This window comes from Anolis sagrei, chromosome 7, assembly GCF_037176765.1.
Source record: "Anolis sagrei isolate rAnoSag1 chromosome 7, rAnoSag1.mat, whole genome shotgun sequence".
NCBI lineage: Eukaryota > Metazoa > Chordata > Lepidosauria > Squamata > Dactyloidae > Anolis > Anolis sagrei.
The window spans coordinates 21857553-21875057 of record NC_090027.1 but is presented as its reverse complement, the minus strand read 5'-3'; the positions used below and the strand labels follow the sequence as shown (position 1 = coordinate 21875057).

The 17505-nt window shown below is 40.0% G+C and overlaps 1 protein-coding gene across 1 annotated transcript in view; it reads right to left on the bottom strand.

Annotated features, from left to right (window-relative positions):
* Positions 1-17505, bottom strand: part of SNRNP200 (small nuclear ribonucleoprotein U5 subunit 200) — a 69540-nt gene that overhangs the window by 38310 nt on the left and 13725 nt on the right. Inside the window, exons 10-19 of the mRNA XM_067470729.1 lie at positions 16381-16464; positions 14550-14723; positions 12490-12627; positions 11564-11719; positions 9761-9931; positions 9356-9549; positions 7088-7211; positions 4568-4717; positions 3559-3669; positions 2801-2932 (exon numbers count right to left, since the gene is read on the bottom strand). Coding sequence (XP_067326830.1) covers positions 2801-2932; positions 3559-3669; positions 4568-4717; positions 7088-7211; positions 9356-9549; positions 9761-9931; positions 11564-11719; positions 12490-12627; positions 14550-14723; positions 16381-16464 — 1434 coding nt within the window. The remainder of the gene's footprint in view (positions 1-2800; positions 2933-3558; positions 3670-4567; positions 4718-7087; positions 7212-9355; positions 9550-9760; positions 9932-11563; positions 11720-12489; positions 12628-14549; positions 14724-16380; positions 16465-17505) is intronic.

Here is a 17505-nt window from a genome sequence, read left to right as displayed (position 1 = left end):
AGGTGAACTACAACTCCAAAACCAAAGGACACTGCCCACCAAACCCTTCCAGTTTTTTCTGTTGGTCATGGGAGAACTGTGTGCCAAGTTTGGTTCAATTCCATCATTGGTGGGGTTCAGAATGCTCTTTGATTGTAGGTGACCTATAAATCCCAGAAACTACAACTCCCAAATGACAAAATCAATTTTTTGAGTGAAGGGTATACATTGGGTTGTTAGGTGTCTTGTGTCCAAATTTGGTGTCAATTCGTCCAGTGGTTTTTGAGTTCTGTTAATCCCACAAACGAACATTACATTTTTATTTATATAGATTTTATGTACTATATTTATATCCCGCCTTTCTCGACCTCGAGAGGGACTCAAGGTGGCTTACAGATAGGCAACAATTCCATGGCTTAACAACAATATACAATTAACATTTAAATTAAATCAAGATCAAAACTGAAATACGTTAAAATATTTTTAAAACATCACAATCACTATAAAACCATGCTATCCACAATCATAAACCAAGACATTATGGTAGTTACTGCACATAATTCCAATCCATCTATTGTACTATGGTTCTTCTCCAAAGGCTTGATCCCAAAGCCACATTTTCATTCTCTTTCTGAAAGCCAGGAGGGAGGGAGCTGATCTAATTTCCCAGAGAAGGGAGTTTCATAGTTGAGAGACCACCACGGAGAAGGCCCTGTCTCTCATCCCGACCAACCGCGCCTGCAAAGGGCCTCGCCGCACGATCTTAATCTCTGAGATGGTTCATAGAGAGAGATACATTCAGACAGGTAAGCTGGGCCAGAATCGTTAAGGGCTTTATAGGCCAAAGCCAGCACTCTGAATTGTGCTCGGTAGCAGACAGGCAGCCAGTGAAGCTGACACAACAGGGGGAATGAATGCTCCCTGTATGCCGCTCCAGTGAGCAATCTGGCTGCCGCCCATTGGACCATTTGGAGCTTCTGAACAGTCTTCAAAGGCAACCCCACAAAGAGTGCATTACAATAGTCTATGCAAGATGTAACCAGAGCACATGGTCCACCGTGGCCAAGTGTGACTTCCCAAGGTAGGGGGGCAACTGGCGTACAAGTTTTAATGGTGCAAAAGCTCCCCTGGCCACCACTGAAATCTGGGGTTCCGGCTCAGTAATGAGTCCAGGAGAACTCCCAAGCTGTGAACCTGAGCTTTCAAGGGGAATATAATCTTGTCCAGCACAGGATGTAACCCTAAACCCTGTTTGGCCTTACGACTGACCAAGAGGACCACTTTTTTTTTTGGTCATGTCAGGAGCGACTTGAGAAACTGCAAGTCACTTCTGGTGTGAGAAAATTGGCCATCTGCAAGGATGTTGCCCAGGGGATGCCTGGATGATTTGATGTTTTTATCATCCTTGTGGGAGGCTTCTCTCATGTCCCCGCATGAGGAGCTGATAGAGGGAGCTCATCCACCTCTCCCTGGATTCGAACCTGCGACCTGTCGGTCTTCAGTCCTGCCAACACAGGGGTTTAACCCACTGCGCCACCAGGGGCTCCAAGAGGATCACTGTCTTGTCTTGATTCAATTTCAATTTATTCTCCCTCATCCAGACCAACACAGCTGCCAAGCACCAGAACAGCCTCCTTAGCAGCAGATGGAAAGGAGTGATAGAGCTGTACATCATCTGCATACAGATGGAATCCACTCCAAAGCTCTAAATTATCTTTACCAGTGGCTTCATGTAGATGTTAAACAACATGGGGGACAGTATTGAGCCCTGCGAGATCCCACAAGACAATGGCTGCAGTGCCAAGAAAGGGTTCCCCAACACCTTCTGGGAATGGTCCTCCAAGAAGGACTGGAGCCACTGCCAAACAGTGCCTCCAAGACCCATTCCCACAAGGTGTCTCCGAAGGATACAGTGGTCTACAGCAGGGGTCCTCAAACTAAGGCCCAAGGGCTGGATGTGGCCCTCCAAGGTCATTTACCTGGCCCTCGCTCAGAGTCAACCTAAGTCTGAAACGATTTGAAAGTACACAACAACAACAACAACAACAACAACAACAACAACAACCCTATCTCATCAGCCAAAGGCAGGTCCACACTTTCCATTGAAATACTAGTAAGTTTATATTTGTTAAAATTGTTCTTCATTTTAATTATTGTATTGTTTTAAGTGTTTTTTGCACTACAAACAAGATACGTGCAGTGTGCATAGGAATTCATTCATGGTTTTTCAAATTATAATCCAGCCTTCCAACAGTTTGAGGGACTGTGACCTGGCAAAAAGTTTGAGGGCCCCTGGTCTACAGTATCGAAGGCCACTGAGAGGTCCAGGGAAACCAACAGGGACTCCCGCTTTCGAGTTCCCTGCATAGATAATCTACTAAGGAGACCAAGGCTGGTTCAGTTCATGGCCCGGTCTAAAGCCAGACTGTGCTCGATCCAGATAATAAACGTTCCAGGACTCTGCCCAAGAAGGGGAGACTGGAAACTGGTCAAAGTTGTTCAATTGGGAGGAGTGTTCAGTGATGGTTCTGCCTTCCTAAAGAGACACTGCCTCTCCCGAAACCTTTAGGAGCAACAATTCCCCTTTTCAACAAGTTGTGCAGCCTTGTTTACTGTTTAACATTAAAAAAAAATATCTGGTCACTTTGCCATTCTCATTCTTACAGTCCACACAACCCTCCACTAAGAGTCCTGAGGCAAAAAGAAAGATAAAGAGAAGAGGAATGAAATGGTTCCTGTTTCTGTCACACTTGCCTATCCCTTGTCTAGTTCAAAACCAGAATTTGGAAACACCACCCTTGAGACTTCGCAAGGGATGTACCTGCAAGATGTCCAGTGCTCCCAGCTCAGTCCAGCGTCCCTTTTCGGGGCTGTACACCTGGGTCCCTTTGATGATGACTGTGTGTGCAGGGAGGTTAACACCCCAGGCCAAGGTGGCTGTAGAGACCAGGACCTGCAAAAGAGAGGCACATTTCAGACCCAAATGACTTTCGAAAGCAGGTATGATAAAACTTGGGACCTCCGGGTGTTTTGGACACAATTCCTAACAGTCTAAGTTTGTCCATGCCTATTTTAAAGTTTGGGAGTGTACGGAGAAAAAAAAGAGAAATAAGCCAGACTGCCAAAGGTTGAGAAGGAGGTAAAGGTAAAGGTTTCCCCTAACATTAAGTCCAGTCGTGTCCGACTCTGGGGGGTGGTGCTCATCTCCATTTCTAAGCTGAAAAGCCGGAGTTGTCCATAGACACCTCCAGGGTCATGTGGCCAGCATGACTGCATGGAGCGCCATTACTTTCCCACTGGAGCGGTACCTATTGATCTACTCACATTTGCATGTTTTCGAACTGCTTGGTTGGAAGGAGCTGGGGCTAACAATGGGAACTCATCCCACCGCCCAGATTCGAACGGCCGACCTTTCAGTCAGCAAGTTCAGCAACTGAGCAGTTTAACCTGCTGTGCCGCCGGGGGTTCCTAAGTGACTGTAAATGTACAAGCAAGACATCTTTGATCCTTTTGCTGCCATCTGAGGAAACAGAAGGGGAAGTATAGAAGTGCTGCTGACATGAGAAAGCCCCACCTCACCTGGATATGCTTGTCCGCAAACAGGTCTTCCACCAAGGTTCGGTCCACTCTGGTCATGCCAGCATGGTGAATGGCAAAGCCATAGGGCAGCAAGTCTTTCAGCTCCAAATTCTGCAAGGGAGAAAACCAGAAGACTAAATGGGAAATTGTTCCTGATTTATGGCAACTGGGTGAAGAAACATTTTCAATTTTTTATGACGAGTGTTTGTTTGTTAGCTGACTTCAGTTCCTATGGGGAGAAAGTTATGGTAGAAATAAAGTTAGTAAGAACAATATGTATGCACCTATTGTATTACTGTGGAAAATAACCTTGAAGAAAACAATCAAGGCAGCAAATAATACCAACAAAACTATATAGAGTAGAGCAGGGGTCCTTAAACTAAGGCCCGGGGGCTGGATACGGCCCTCCAAGGCCCTTGCTCTGGGTCAACCTAACCCTGAAATGACAATCCTATCTCATCAGCCAAAGGCAGGCCCACACTTCCCACTGAAATACTAATAAGTTTATATTTGTTAAAATTGTATTTCATTTTAATTATTCTATCGTTTTTAAGTGTTTTTTGCATTATAAATAAGATGTGTGCATGGGAATTCATTCATGTTTTTTTTTTCAATCCGGCCCTCCAACACTTTGAGGGACTGACACGGCCCTCTGTTTAAAAAGGTTTGAGGACCCCTGCTGTAGAACAACCCAAAAGTTGTGGAACTCTCTACAAAGACTTTCCAGAAAACGTGTTGGAAAAATTGTTCTCTCTTCTGCCCTCACACTGCAATTCCTCACACATCTAAGAAACTGCTTTGTTTCAGAGGTGTCAAAGTACGGCCATCCAGCTGTTTGGGCATCCACTTCCCAGAAGTCCTAGGGAGCTTACCCAATGGTTAAAAAATCCAAAACACCCGGAGAGCCACAAGTCTGCCACCGCTGGAAGGTATCAGGATGCTTCCTTTAGTAGCAAAAACTGCTTTGGAAATTGACACAGAAAGGGATTTTGGCTCAATCAACACATACCTTGCACTGCTCGGCTTCTGTCCTCAAGACCTCAGTGGAGGCTGATCCCTCTCTCAGGAAGAGGCCCAGGGTGTCTTTCTCCAAACACATGTCCCTGATGGCGCGAGCGGTCTTCCCAGTCTCCTTCCTGGAGTGGACGAAGACCAGCACCTGGTTTCAGGTAAGAGAAAGCAATGCTATGTTAGGGATTCCTCATCTTCGGAGGAGGAAGGGGAGCAAGGAAGTGCTCAGGAATTGGAGGGAGAAGAAGAAGAATCAGACGATGAGGGTTTGAAAGTGTCCACATTTCTAGAGAGACGAAAAGAGATAGAGCACAAAAGGCATTCTGCTAGAATAGCTGCTAAAAACGCTGAGCTAATTGGGAGACGCCCTAGCACCTCCTGCGTGGCGAATTCAGGGCTATAAATCAGAAGCTTTCACTGGTAATAACGACCCTGATACTGATGTTTTCACTCTAATGGATTTTGCTCTGTGTGCTGCTAAGGACTTAGTTCATTGCCCATTGTCTGATGGAAGACTGGTGTTTCTTTTGGGACTTTGTAAGAGACTTTAATTTGTGTCTGGATTAAAACTTCCTTGCTTTCTTTTGCACTTTTCAATTGCATTTGCTTATCTATTGTGTTTGAAGAAGAAGAAGAAGAAGAAGAAGAAGAAGAAGAAGAAGAAGAGGAGGAGGAGGAGGAGGAGGAGGAGGAGGAGGAGGAGGAAGAGGAAGAACTTTATTTTTCTACCCCGACTCCATCTCCCCAAGGGGTCTCAGGGTGGCTTACATGGGGCCAAGCCCAGGCAACATACAATTAAAAGCAAAACAACAGCAAGTTACAAATTAAAAAGACACTAAACAGCATAACAGTAATAAAAAAGCATCAAGCAACAGCAACCCAATTTTGGAGGGGGGAAGGAGGCCAACATACAAATTGATTAAAAGGTAAGTAGGTCAATAAGGTGGATAGGAACATAAATGGCACAGGAGATATCATGGAAACAGAGCAATTAAACAGAATCATCTCAGTTTAATATATATATATATGAATAATGATGTAATATAGGAATTCAGGTTAAATAGTGAAAATAGATCAGAGTATAATCGTTTGTCATAGGGATTATCAGTCGAAGGCACAACTAAACACCCACGTCTTTAATTTCTTGCGGAATGTGGCTAGGGAGGGTGCCTGCCTAATCTCCCTAGGGAGGGAGTTGCAGAGACGGGGGGCACCACTGAGAATGCCATCTCCCTTGTCCCCACCAATTGCACCTGAGACGGGGGCGGGAGCGACAGAAGGGCATCCCCGGAAGATCTTAAGGACCGTGTGGACTCGTAGGGGAGGAAGCGGTCATGCAGATAGGCAGCATTTTCCTTTTACTTTCAACATTGTCTAAAGGCTGTTTTTGAAGGGCAACTCAGGACAAGCTATTAGAGCCACACAACAGGAAAGCTGAGCTAGACGGGAAGGGAGATAAAGAAAAGGCCTGAGGAAATGGAAGAATCAAAAAGACACTGTGGTAATGCCAAGGAAGAAAAAGCAATCACCATCAAAGTATCTCCTGGTCTAAGATGGGATCAATGGGGACTATGTTATATTAATGGGTTTAATTGGGCATGGGGCATTGACAGTCTGATGCATTGATATAAAGAAAAAAACAATTGCATTTACTCTTCACTCAAATGCCACACAAAAAGGAAAGATGCATTTCCAGATGTGCATCATTTTCATTAAGATGTCATTCTTCTCTGCTCCCTGAACTTTATCCTAGCCTCGGAAAGCAACTTTATGATCCCAAGATAGTCCTGAACACCCTGAGAGATATATACAAGAGAAGTATAATACTAAAAATTAACTCAGTATTTTTAATTACAAAAATGTGAGTCAAGCACTGAAAGGATTAAATGAATGCAATGACTCAGCAAAAGCTGAAGTTCAATTGAAGCAGATGTGCCTGTAGCTTAGTACCCCTCAGTGTTAGTTGCCCTCAATATGAAGAGGCTCCAGTCTGAGAGAGGCCTCAGTGTGAAGTAAACCTTAGTGTTAGTAGGCTTCAGTGTGTGACAAGGCCTGGGCGAGAGAAGCCCCAGGTTGAAGGCCTCGTGTGTAAAGCTCCAGAGTGAAAGCTGCTGTGTGTAAAAAAAAAAAGGCTACTGTGTAAGTTTGTTGTGAGAGGAAGCTCTGTGAGAGCAAAGCTGTTTATCTGCATGAGAAAGAAGCCCAGCGTGGAAGCAAAGAAGGAAGTATAAAGAACTTTATTTATGTTACGGAAAACCTTTCTTGTAAATAGTGCAACCATGTTACTACAAAGAAAAGCCTCCTAAGGAAGAGATAACATTGGTGTGTGTGTTTTTTTGTTCTTTTTGTCACTTTGGACTACTGGTGCTGGGTCACACTGTTGCTGCTAAGTTATTCTGCGGTGCATTTATGGAGAGGGTCTTTTGTTAATAAGCCCACTCACCCAACAAAGCCTTCCTGTAATTCCATCCACAGAAAGACACTGAGATACTCACAAGCGACCCTAAACCACCCCTACCTGGTTCTTCCCAGCATGCTCCATGATTTTTTCATAAACAATCTCATTCATGATCTGGAAGCGTTTGATGGCTTTCTTCTCAGTGATTCCTACGTAGGTCTGCTCCAGGGGCACCGGGCGGAAGCTACAAGGAAAACATTGCAGAAGGTAATTATTTCTTTACTAATGTAGAGTGAAGGATCCAAAAAATGTTTATCTTCAAGAATGACATGCCGGCAGCATCTCAGCAAAACACAGATTTAAGTCAATTTGTATGCACTTAGTTATATGTACTCAGTACAGAGTCCTTATGTGGGGAAACTGAGGACCACAGAAGTAATTGTAAGAAAGGATATGTTTGTGGTCCTCTCTAGATCCCCCAGTGTTATTCTATGGTATACTTAAAGGAGAAGGATACTTTAGGATTGCAGTGGACCACAAAAAACACTTCCAGGGGGCTATAAGTGGGGGGAAAACAATGACTATGGAGTAAAGAAGTCACACTACGACTGCTGTATATATTCGAGTATAAGCAAAGTTTTTCAGCCCTTTATTAGGCTGACCCCCCCCCCTTATACTTGAGTCAAGGTAATTATTTTACTCTATTATTATTATTTTATTACATTATTTTATTCTATTTATTTTTATTACTTTTACATTATTTTACTCTATTATTGTTAGTATTATATTTACATTATGTTACTTTATTATTATTATTACATTTATTTTGACTCCATTATTACTGTTACTATTACATTTACATTATTTTACTCTATTAGTATTATTTTATTACATTTATTATTTTACTCTATTATTGAAAGGATATGTAAGCACATTTACATTGAAGGTTAGAATAAGGGTTTAATTAGAGTTGGGCAGTCTTATCTCAAATTACAGTTTGATGTCAATATTAAAAATATTTACCCTATTGATATCTCAGTTAATGTAATTTTATTGGTATCTATTTTTATTTTGGAACTTACCCATAATTGTTGCATTTCCCACACTTAGCTTATACTCAAGTCAATATGTTTTCCTATTTTTTTTATTATTTTTTTTTGGTAAAATTCGGGTTGGCTTATACTCGAGTATACTTGTATATCTACTTGCAAGTTGGCTAAGCTAATCTCTCAATTAATATGCATAGAACTATAGCTTTATTTTCTACACAAAGGTATGAGGAAAATAGTTGTAAAATAATGTTTAAAAATAATGTAAAAATACATTTTTTTTAAAGTTAGTTTGCCAATTGGCTTTTGCATAAATGTTGGCTCCTGCTAATCATAACAAAATGCTCCCCTTCTTATATATTAATATAATATATTATACTACTAGCTGTCCCCTGCCATGCGTTGCTGTGGCCCACATGGGGGTTCTGTGTGGGAGGTTTGGCCCAATTCTATCATTGGTGGGGTTCAGAATGCTCTGTGATTGTAGGTGAACTAAAAAACCCAGCAACTACAACTCCCAAATGTCAAGATTCTATTTTCCCCAAACTCTACCAGTGTTCACATTTATACATATTGAGTATTCGTGTAGAGTTTGGTCCAGATCCATCATTGTTTGAGTCCACAGTGATCTCTGGATGTAGGTGAACTACAACTCCAAAACCAAAGGATACTGCCCACCAAACCCTTCCAGTATTTTCTGTTGGTCATGGGAGTTCTGTGTGCCAAGTTTGGTTCAATTCCATCATTGGTGGGGTTCAGAATGCTCTTTGATTGTAGGTGAACTATAAATCCCAGCAACTACAACTCCCAAATGACAAAATCAGTTTTTTTGAGTGAAGGACATACATTGGGTTGTTAGTTGTCTTGTGTCCAAATTTGGTGTCAATCCGTCCAGTGGTTTTTGAGTTCTGTTAATCCCACAAACGAACATTACATTTTTATTTATATAGATTAATATATTATTGCTGTGCTAATAATATAATATATTGTATACACATATAATATTGATAATAATATTATAATGCAATACAATAAAATACTAATAATAATACAATATAATACTTATATATTTTATATTGCATGTAATATTACTAATAATATTACAATATAATGGTATAGTACAATAAGAAATGTATGGTACCAATATTGTGCTATGCTAATAATATAATATATTGTATTTACATATAACTTGTAAGCCACTCTGAGTCCCCTTTGGGGTGAGAAGGACGACATATAAATGTTGCAAATAAGTAAATAAAATATGTACGGTATTTCTCCGCCATCTCTCTCTCTCTCTCAGGTGATTTCTGACTCCCTGTAGAAGCCTGGCTTCCCTTACCTGTTGTCAAAGTAGAACAAGCCTTTGGAGGGCTCCACTCTCAAGAAGGTAGCCACGTCCTCATAGTTGGGGAGGGTGGCGCTCAGGCCGATAAGCCTCACGTCTTCCTGGGTCATCTCGATGTTGCGGATGGTTCTGGCTACCAAGGCTTCCAGGACGGGGCCTCGGTCATCATGCAGGAGATGGATTTCATCCTGCAGGAAGGAGAAAGGGTTACCTCCCCTCTTCACGCAGCTCACCAATGGGGAAAGAAATATAGTGAAATGGTGGAGCCCAGAAGCAATGAGGAAAACTCATCACCTGTCTTTTCTCCCAACTAACAAGAAGGGGGTATTTGGTAGATGACGGCATCCATTATGCCCCAACGAGGGAGAGAGAGAAACAGAGACCTCCAGGCCAACTTACCAATATGATGAGGCGCACCAACTGAGTATAAGTCCGCTCCCCTCCTTTGCGGGTGATGATGTCCCATTTCTCTGGGGTGCAGACAATGATCTGCGTGGCATTTATTTCCTCTTTACACAGCTGGTGATCTCCAGTCAACTCAGCCACAGTGATGCCATAGGTGGCCAAGCGCTAGGAAGGAAAACATGTTAATTAGAGGAGCCACTCAGGTAATGCTTACTTGTACTTCATGTCTAACAATCCTGTCAGGAGATAGGGCAGGGTATAAATAATTTTAGTATTATTACAAAGTTATTGTTAGTACCATATTGTTTTTTGTTGACCCACCTTTTCCACTTACAGAAATAGTTTACCGTTTTTTTTAATATGGTAAATATTCAAAAACATTTCACCTGCTGATGCCGCAATTTTTGTAGTTTATTGATGTCTATTTTTATTTTTGAAATTAACCCATAGTGGCTGCATTTCCCACCCTCGGCTTATACTCGAGTCAATAAGATTTCTCAGTTTTTTGTGGTAAAATTAAGTGCCTCAGCTTATATTTGGGTCAACTTATACTACAGTATATATAGTACTAGCATAGCAAAATATCAGTATTATACATTACTATATTGTACTATACCATTATATTGTACTATTATTAGTAATATTACATGTAATATAAAATATATAATTATAATAGCATTTACTGTATATCCTCGAGTATAAGCCTAGTTTTTCAGCCCCCTTTTTAGGCTGAAAAAGCTCCCCTCGGCTTATACTCGAGTCAAAGTTATTTATTATTTTACTCTATTATTATTATTATTATTATTACATTTATTATTTTACTTTATTTATTATTATTACATTTATTATTTTACTCTATTATTATTATTATTACATTTATTATTTTACTCTATCATTACTGTTATTAGAATTATTTTATTACATTTATTATTTTACTTTATTATCAGTATTATTACATATACATTATTTCACTCTATTATTATTTTATTACATTTATTTTATTTTACTTTACTTATTATTATTATAACATTTATTATTTTACTTTATTATTGTTGTTGTTATTACATTTATTATTTGACTCTATTATTGGTGTCATTACATTTACATTATTTACACTGAAAAAGGTTAGAATAATGGTTTAATAAAAGTTGGTCAGGCTTATTTTAAATTACAGTTTTATGTAAGCAGTGGAAAACATTTAACCTACTGTTTCCTCTATTAGTGTAATTTTATTGGTATCTATTTTTATTTTAAAAGTTACCCATAGATGTTGCATTTCTCACCCTTGGCTTATACTTGAGTCAATAAGTTTTCCCAGTTATTTGTGGCAAAATTAGGTGCCTCAGCTTATATTTGGGTTGGCTTACACTCGAGTATATACGGTATATATATTCTTTACTCAAACCTAACGCTCACCTTCTTTGGCTAAATTACCTACCCAAAATTAGGGTACGCATTCAATTTGCATAATATGGTAATTGTAGTGCAGAGCCAAAGCCAAAGGAGAAGCTACTTCAGGAGCTGCACCTGGAGCTCCTCTTTGAGGGATGTCACATCTAATTGGATTGTCACGGCTCTATGCTATGCAATGCTGGGATTCATTGTTTGGGCAGGCCTTGGAATTCTTTGGCAGACCCCATCAACTGAACCAGGGCAGTTCATTCTGCAGAATAGCTGCACCCCAAAGTTTTCTGAAAATTTTGGTGTTGGAACACTTGTGTTGCAAAATAAGAAATTATAAGCATGCAGTCACTAAGTGTGGGTCTGGCGAAAAACCAAACGGCATCCCCATCTTACCTTCCCGAAGCTGCCCACCATCTCCTGCACCAAGGACCTCATGGGAGCAATGTAGATAATTTTGAAGTCATCCACATTGATAGTTCCATCTATGTTGATGTGCTTTCCTATCTCACGCAACATACACATCAAAGCCACATTGGTTTTCCCAGCACCCTGAAATATAAGGAGAGAATCAGAGCAAAAGCGTTAGTTATGCATATATTCCATTTGTGGGATGCAAATGAAGTTTTTATTATTATTATTGTTGTTGTTGTATTATTATTATTATTATTATTATTATTATTATTATTATTATGTTATCGTCGATCCCATATTGTTTTTGTTGACCCTACTTTTCCACTTACAGAGCTAGTATACTGTTTTTCTTTGAAATATGGTAAATATTCAAAAACATTGAACCTACTGACGACTCAATTAATGTAATGTTATTGGTATCTATTTGAGTTTGAAATTGACCCGTAGCTGCTGCATTTTCCACCCTCGGATTATACTCGAATCAATATGTTTTCCCAGTTTTTTGTGGTAAAATTAGGTGCCTCAGCTTATATTCGGGTCTCCTTATACTTGAGCATATACAGTAAACATTTCATTGTATATGAAGCACTTTTCTGTTTACATACTGTATTTTCCAGAAAGAGTGCTCTCAATTCTAATAGGATTGCTACAGATTTTACCACTCTATGTGGAAAGAATTTGGCTAAACTGTTCCAAAGATAGGCCACTTCAAGGTTATCTCTATTCTGCTTTTCGAAAGATAAATACATACACGGATGGAACAGCAAACAGACATATGATGGAAAAAGGAGTCAAAACATTGCTTATGTGACAACCAATGATAGATGTATAGATTAGAAGTAGCAAGGTTAGATATCCAGAACTGTTTCAGAGGCACAGAAAACTGACTCCATGAAAGAGGCACTTACGGTAGGTGCGCACAGAAGCAGGTTCATATCCGTCTCAAGTGCAGCACGATAGAGTTTGCTTTGAATTCGGTTCAGTGTTTTGAACCCCTCAAATCCAGCTTGTGCATACTTGGGGAGCTTCTCCACAGGAAGGAGTTGCTGAGGAAAGGAAACAGAAGTTTTCATTATCAAGATAATCAACCCTAAGCCTGTGGGATGGAACCCTTTCTTCTGGAATAGAAGTGGTTCAAAACTCAGAGAGGCTTTCTGGCCTGTTCACTACTGGAAGAATGTTTGCTGATCATATTTAGAGTCTGAGAAAGAGCAGCCTTAGTAAAAAACAAAAAAAAGGAAACTGTGGGGAGCTATCAGTATGACCACATTTCTGCATATGGATTAAATGTAAAATATATATTGTTCATTCTCTAGAACTTGGTGAGGTTAGAATATCTGCCTGTACTCTTCAGGAGCCCATCAATGCCATTGCTTTCTTTAAAACTTTGTTCAGTTTTAATCTATCCAGGGATTCCTCCCCCCCACCCCACATATCATTGTTACTTTTGAAGCTTGATTTGATCCTTGTTGAAGCACCGAAAAGATTTTAAATCTTATGTAAGCTAGTTAGAGTGCCACAAAAATGCACATTTTTATATAAGGCTTTCTAATCAAGTTTCCCTACTGTGTCTTTTTATGAGGGGTATTTTTTAAGTAAGGTCCGTTTTGTTGTAGACACTAGTAGTTCGCGCGCATACCGCAACGAGCGCATGCGTCGTGTACTGCCATGCCTCGGGGACAACTGTGCTCAGTTTCCGCTCTGTAGCGAACCTGTACGGTTCTGTTCTGTGCTTTAAAAATGTTTAAGACTTTCAACTCACCCTCCACATGTGAGGTTCGCTCAGTGATACGGTTTTTGTCAGCAAGGAACCTGCCTGCTGCAGAAATTCATCGACAGATTTGTGAAGTGTACGGTGATACTGTTATGAGTGAAAGCAAAGTGCGTAAGTGGGTACGACAATTCAAAGATGGCCGTGACAACGTCCATGATGAGGACCTCTCTGGTCGCCCTTCTTTGATTACAGACGATTTGGTGGCTTCAGTTGAAGCGAGGATTCGTGAAGAGGGTATTTTAAAATTGGTTCAGAGGTATGATAAGTGTTTGAACAAACTTGGCAACTATGTCGAAAAATACAGTGAAGTATGTACTTTCTGAAAATAAATTTACTTTTTTGAAATAAACTTTCGTTGTGTACTTATGTTCAAACGGACCTTACTTTAAAAATACCCCTCGTAGCTTGCTGTTTACTCCCTTTTGTAGTTTTACCAACAAGATTTTAAGATGAACCAGCTCTGTCTGAGTTAAATATTAATCACAGTTAAAGCTTTACCTTTGTGTGCAATTTAAACATGTTTGAATCCACGATTGGTATAGTTTACCTTAGCTAACATTCAAGGCTTTGGGAGTTATCTTTTTTTTTCTTTGCTAGGTCATCTTAGCAAATTTTAAAAAAATCCACTGCCCTTGAGTGCTATAGTAAGCCAGAGAACCATTTTTGTATTGTTCCTGGACTATTAGTCTGACTTACTGTGTATGCTAATATATTCCTTTTGTTATAGATTGTCCTAATGGCAGGTAAAGAAATAAAATGATTTAAATTTAAATGGCTTGTTTTTTACTCGTGTTCTATTTTGAAATGGTCATATGACTGATCAAATAAATAAATATTATTATTATTGATTTAAATTCTTTAAAAAAAACTCAGAGAGGCAATAACGGCAAAAAAAACAAACATTGGAATTTGTACACTATCTTTATATGCAAGTAACGAAAAAGCAGAGAAGAGGTCAGAATTGACCAGCCATAACAGACACCCTGCTATTAAACCAAGATACTAAGGAACAAAATGATGTAACACCTCATGACAGGATAACAAAGGCACCTAAAATGGGTTTTAAAAAATATGGAGGATAGCAAACAAAGATGCCAGTTCTCAAAGGAGAAATGGTTCGGTAGAGTGAAGGTTAGGCAAACCTAACCCTGAGTGTAGTTTTGTGCAAAACAAATGTAAGAATATACTGCCAACCTCCTCTGAGCCAAAGGGTTTTGGCTTCAAGGCAGGAACATGGACTTCCTCGTAGCCTTTGCGTTGCCTCCGGAAAGAGCCGTCAGGCAGCTGGCATCGCTTGTTAGCCATGAAGTGGCTGCCTTGGGCAAACACCAGGTCTTCCAGGTCGAGAACTTGCCGAGGGGCCAAGGCCTGAGATTGAAGAAGAGGAAAAGAACAAAATGAGGAAGAAATAATAGGGGATTGCACTGAACACCTGCGTAAGCTCACAAAAGGACTTGTTGCTTTAAAAGAGTCTGGCAGCTTTTCTTAACCTCCACTATTGCGTCTAGATTGAATAGTATATATATTGTATATATATCTTGTAAGCCGCTCTGAGTCCCCTTCGGGATGAGAAGGATGGCATATAAATGTAATAAATAAATAGTATATGCCAACAGCGGAGATGTTTTTGAGCACTTTTTTATTTATTATAATTATATTATTTCTGGCATTTGTACCCCATCTCTGCTCTGCTCCTCCGTCCTGAGGAGTGTGAGGTAAATCTCTGAGTGAGAGAAGCCTCGTGTGAGAAAGCTCCAGTGTGAAGGCTGCTGCATGTAAAGCCACTATGAATTTGTTTATTTGTGTCATGGAAATCTTGTTCTTGTAAATAGTGAAACCAAATTATTTTGCTACAAAGAAAAGACTCCTATGGAAGAGATAGTATTGTTCTGTGTGTTTTTGTTATTTTTGTCACTTTGGGCTAATGGTGCTGGGTCACGCTGCTGCTAAGTTAATCTGCTGAACATTTATGATGGTCTTTTGCTAATAAGCCCACTTGCCCAATAAATGTTTGCCTCTGTATGTGTAAATTGCCCCCGGGGAGACAGGGCAGTCTAAAAATAAAGTTTATTATTTTATTTATTAGCACTCACTATTCATCTCAGCAGAGCATTTCAGGAAAAAAAAGTTCACCATCTTCCTCTAAGAATGTGTTGGCCTAGCCATGAGAGACAGGACAAGTTCCTTTTCTGTGCTCAAAGATTTGGCATAGGAGGGAGAAGCTTTCCTCTGTGCAGATGGGATTCCTTTGTTAATTAAACCACTTGTTTTAAGACCATATCCTGGTGTACACAAATGTTTGGGAACAGAATGGCTCCTAGAGTGTTTTGGCATGGAATCTCTGATGAGGCCCCAATGTTTTATACTGAATCAAGACAGGGAATCTCTTTCCTCAGATCCATAATGTTAGGGAAAACTACCCTAAAATATAGTAGAGCATCCAAAAACAAACAGGATACTACAAGTTTGAGCATCCGCTGTTAGCGAGCAGAGTGTGAAGTGTTGTGTGATGTGGTGGTAAAGAATTCAGAGCTTAGGAGGCGAACATGCAGAGTCCAATCTTTAAAAATCACAAAAGGTTTATTTACAATAATATGAAACTAGCTTCATTTCTTAATAATCAATAACTGGGTCTGAATTACTCATCTCTTCTAAGGTTTCAAAGAGAGGGAAAACCACCAAGTAGTAAATCTCTCCTGGCACACAAGCAGAGAGAGAGCTCAAAGCACACAGCACATACTCTCCATACTAAAGTGTAAGAAGGCAGAAGGCAGATTCAGAAAGGCTTGCAGTAGAAAAGGATCCATTTTAAACAACCAATCAGAATGAGAGCAGAAACAGAGAGAGAAGAAAATAGATACATTCCAACTGTCATTCAGAAAACATAGGGGAAGCGTAACCCTTAACATTTTCTAATACTAACTAACTTCTCCTCAGATTCGGGCAGTGTGGGGTTGAATCCCAACACATAATGCAGGTGCTTTGCAATCTGTTCCCTCGCGAACCTCTGTTAAACCAAACTAACCTCTCCTCCTTGATCTAAATCCATGGTTTCCAGGTCGGTATCCATGCGGGACTGGCGGACCCGTTCCCTGCGTGAACGTTCCTCCTGAAATGAAAAAAATACAGTACTCTAAGTTAGTGGAGCTATTAACACATAACAAATAATGCAGTTACCAATGTATTGTCGAAGGCTTTCATGGCTGGAATGACTGGGCTGTTGTAGGTATTTCGGGCTATATGGTCATGTTCTCGAAGCATTCTCTCCTGACATTTTGCCTGCATCTATGGCAGGCATCCTCAGAGGTTGTGAGAATGTTCTAGAACATGGCCCTATAGCCTGAAAAACCTAAAACAATCCACTGTAGTTGCCATTTGGAATACAGGGCATTGTACATTCAAATCACTGCTTGGCCTTGCAATGTACTGAAAGGTTGTGACTATTTATTTCATTTATCGTGTCATCAGCAACCAGACATTTGTATTACATTTTTAACAAAAACAAACAAACAAACAAAACACAGGTTGTGACTAAGTCAATGCCTCACCATCTCTTTGTCCATTAAGCAATTTGCAATCGACAGATAAAATGGAGCAAAGTCATATTTGCAATTTAAGTGGATAGTTTATAATTTATATTATATTTTATGTATTATATATTATAATGTAATGCAATATAATAATAAATTACTAATTATATATTTATATTACATGTAATATTACTAATAATATTACAATGTAATGGTATAATACATTGTATTATACCGGGATTGTGGCGCAGCTGGCTGAGTGTCAGCTGCATTAAAATCACTCTGACCAAAAGGTCATGAGTTTGAAGCCAGCCCAGGTTGGAGTGGGTTTTCAACCAATTGTGTAGCCTGTTGTTGACCTTTGCAACCTGAAAGACAGTTACATCTGTCAAGTAGGAAAATTAGGTACCACCTTAAAGTGTGGGGAGGCTAAATTAACTAATTTATGAGGCCATAAAAAAGACTCCAGCAAGCACTCCAGCAAAAAGCATGCGGGGAATGCGGAAGTACTTCATCAGTATCGCAGATGGACGATGAAAGCGACAGCTCCCCTGGTGGCCAGAAAAAGTTAAATGTAGCCTCTGTCTATGTCTGTATATGTTGTATGTCAAAAATTGGCA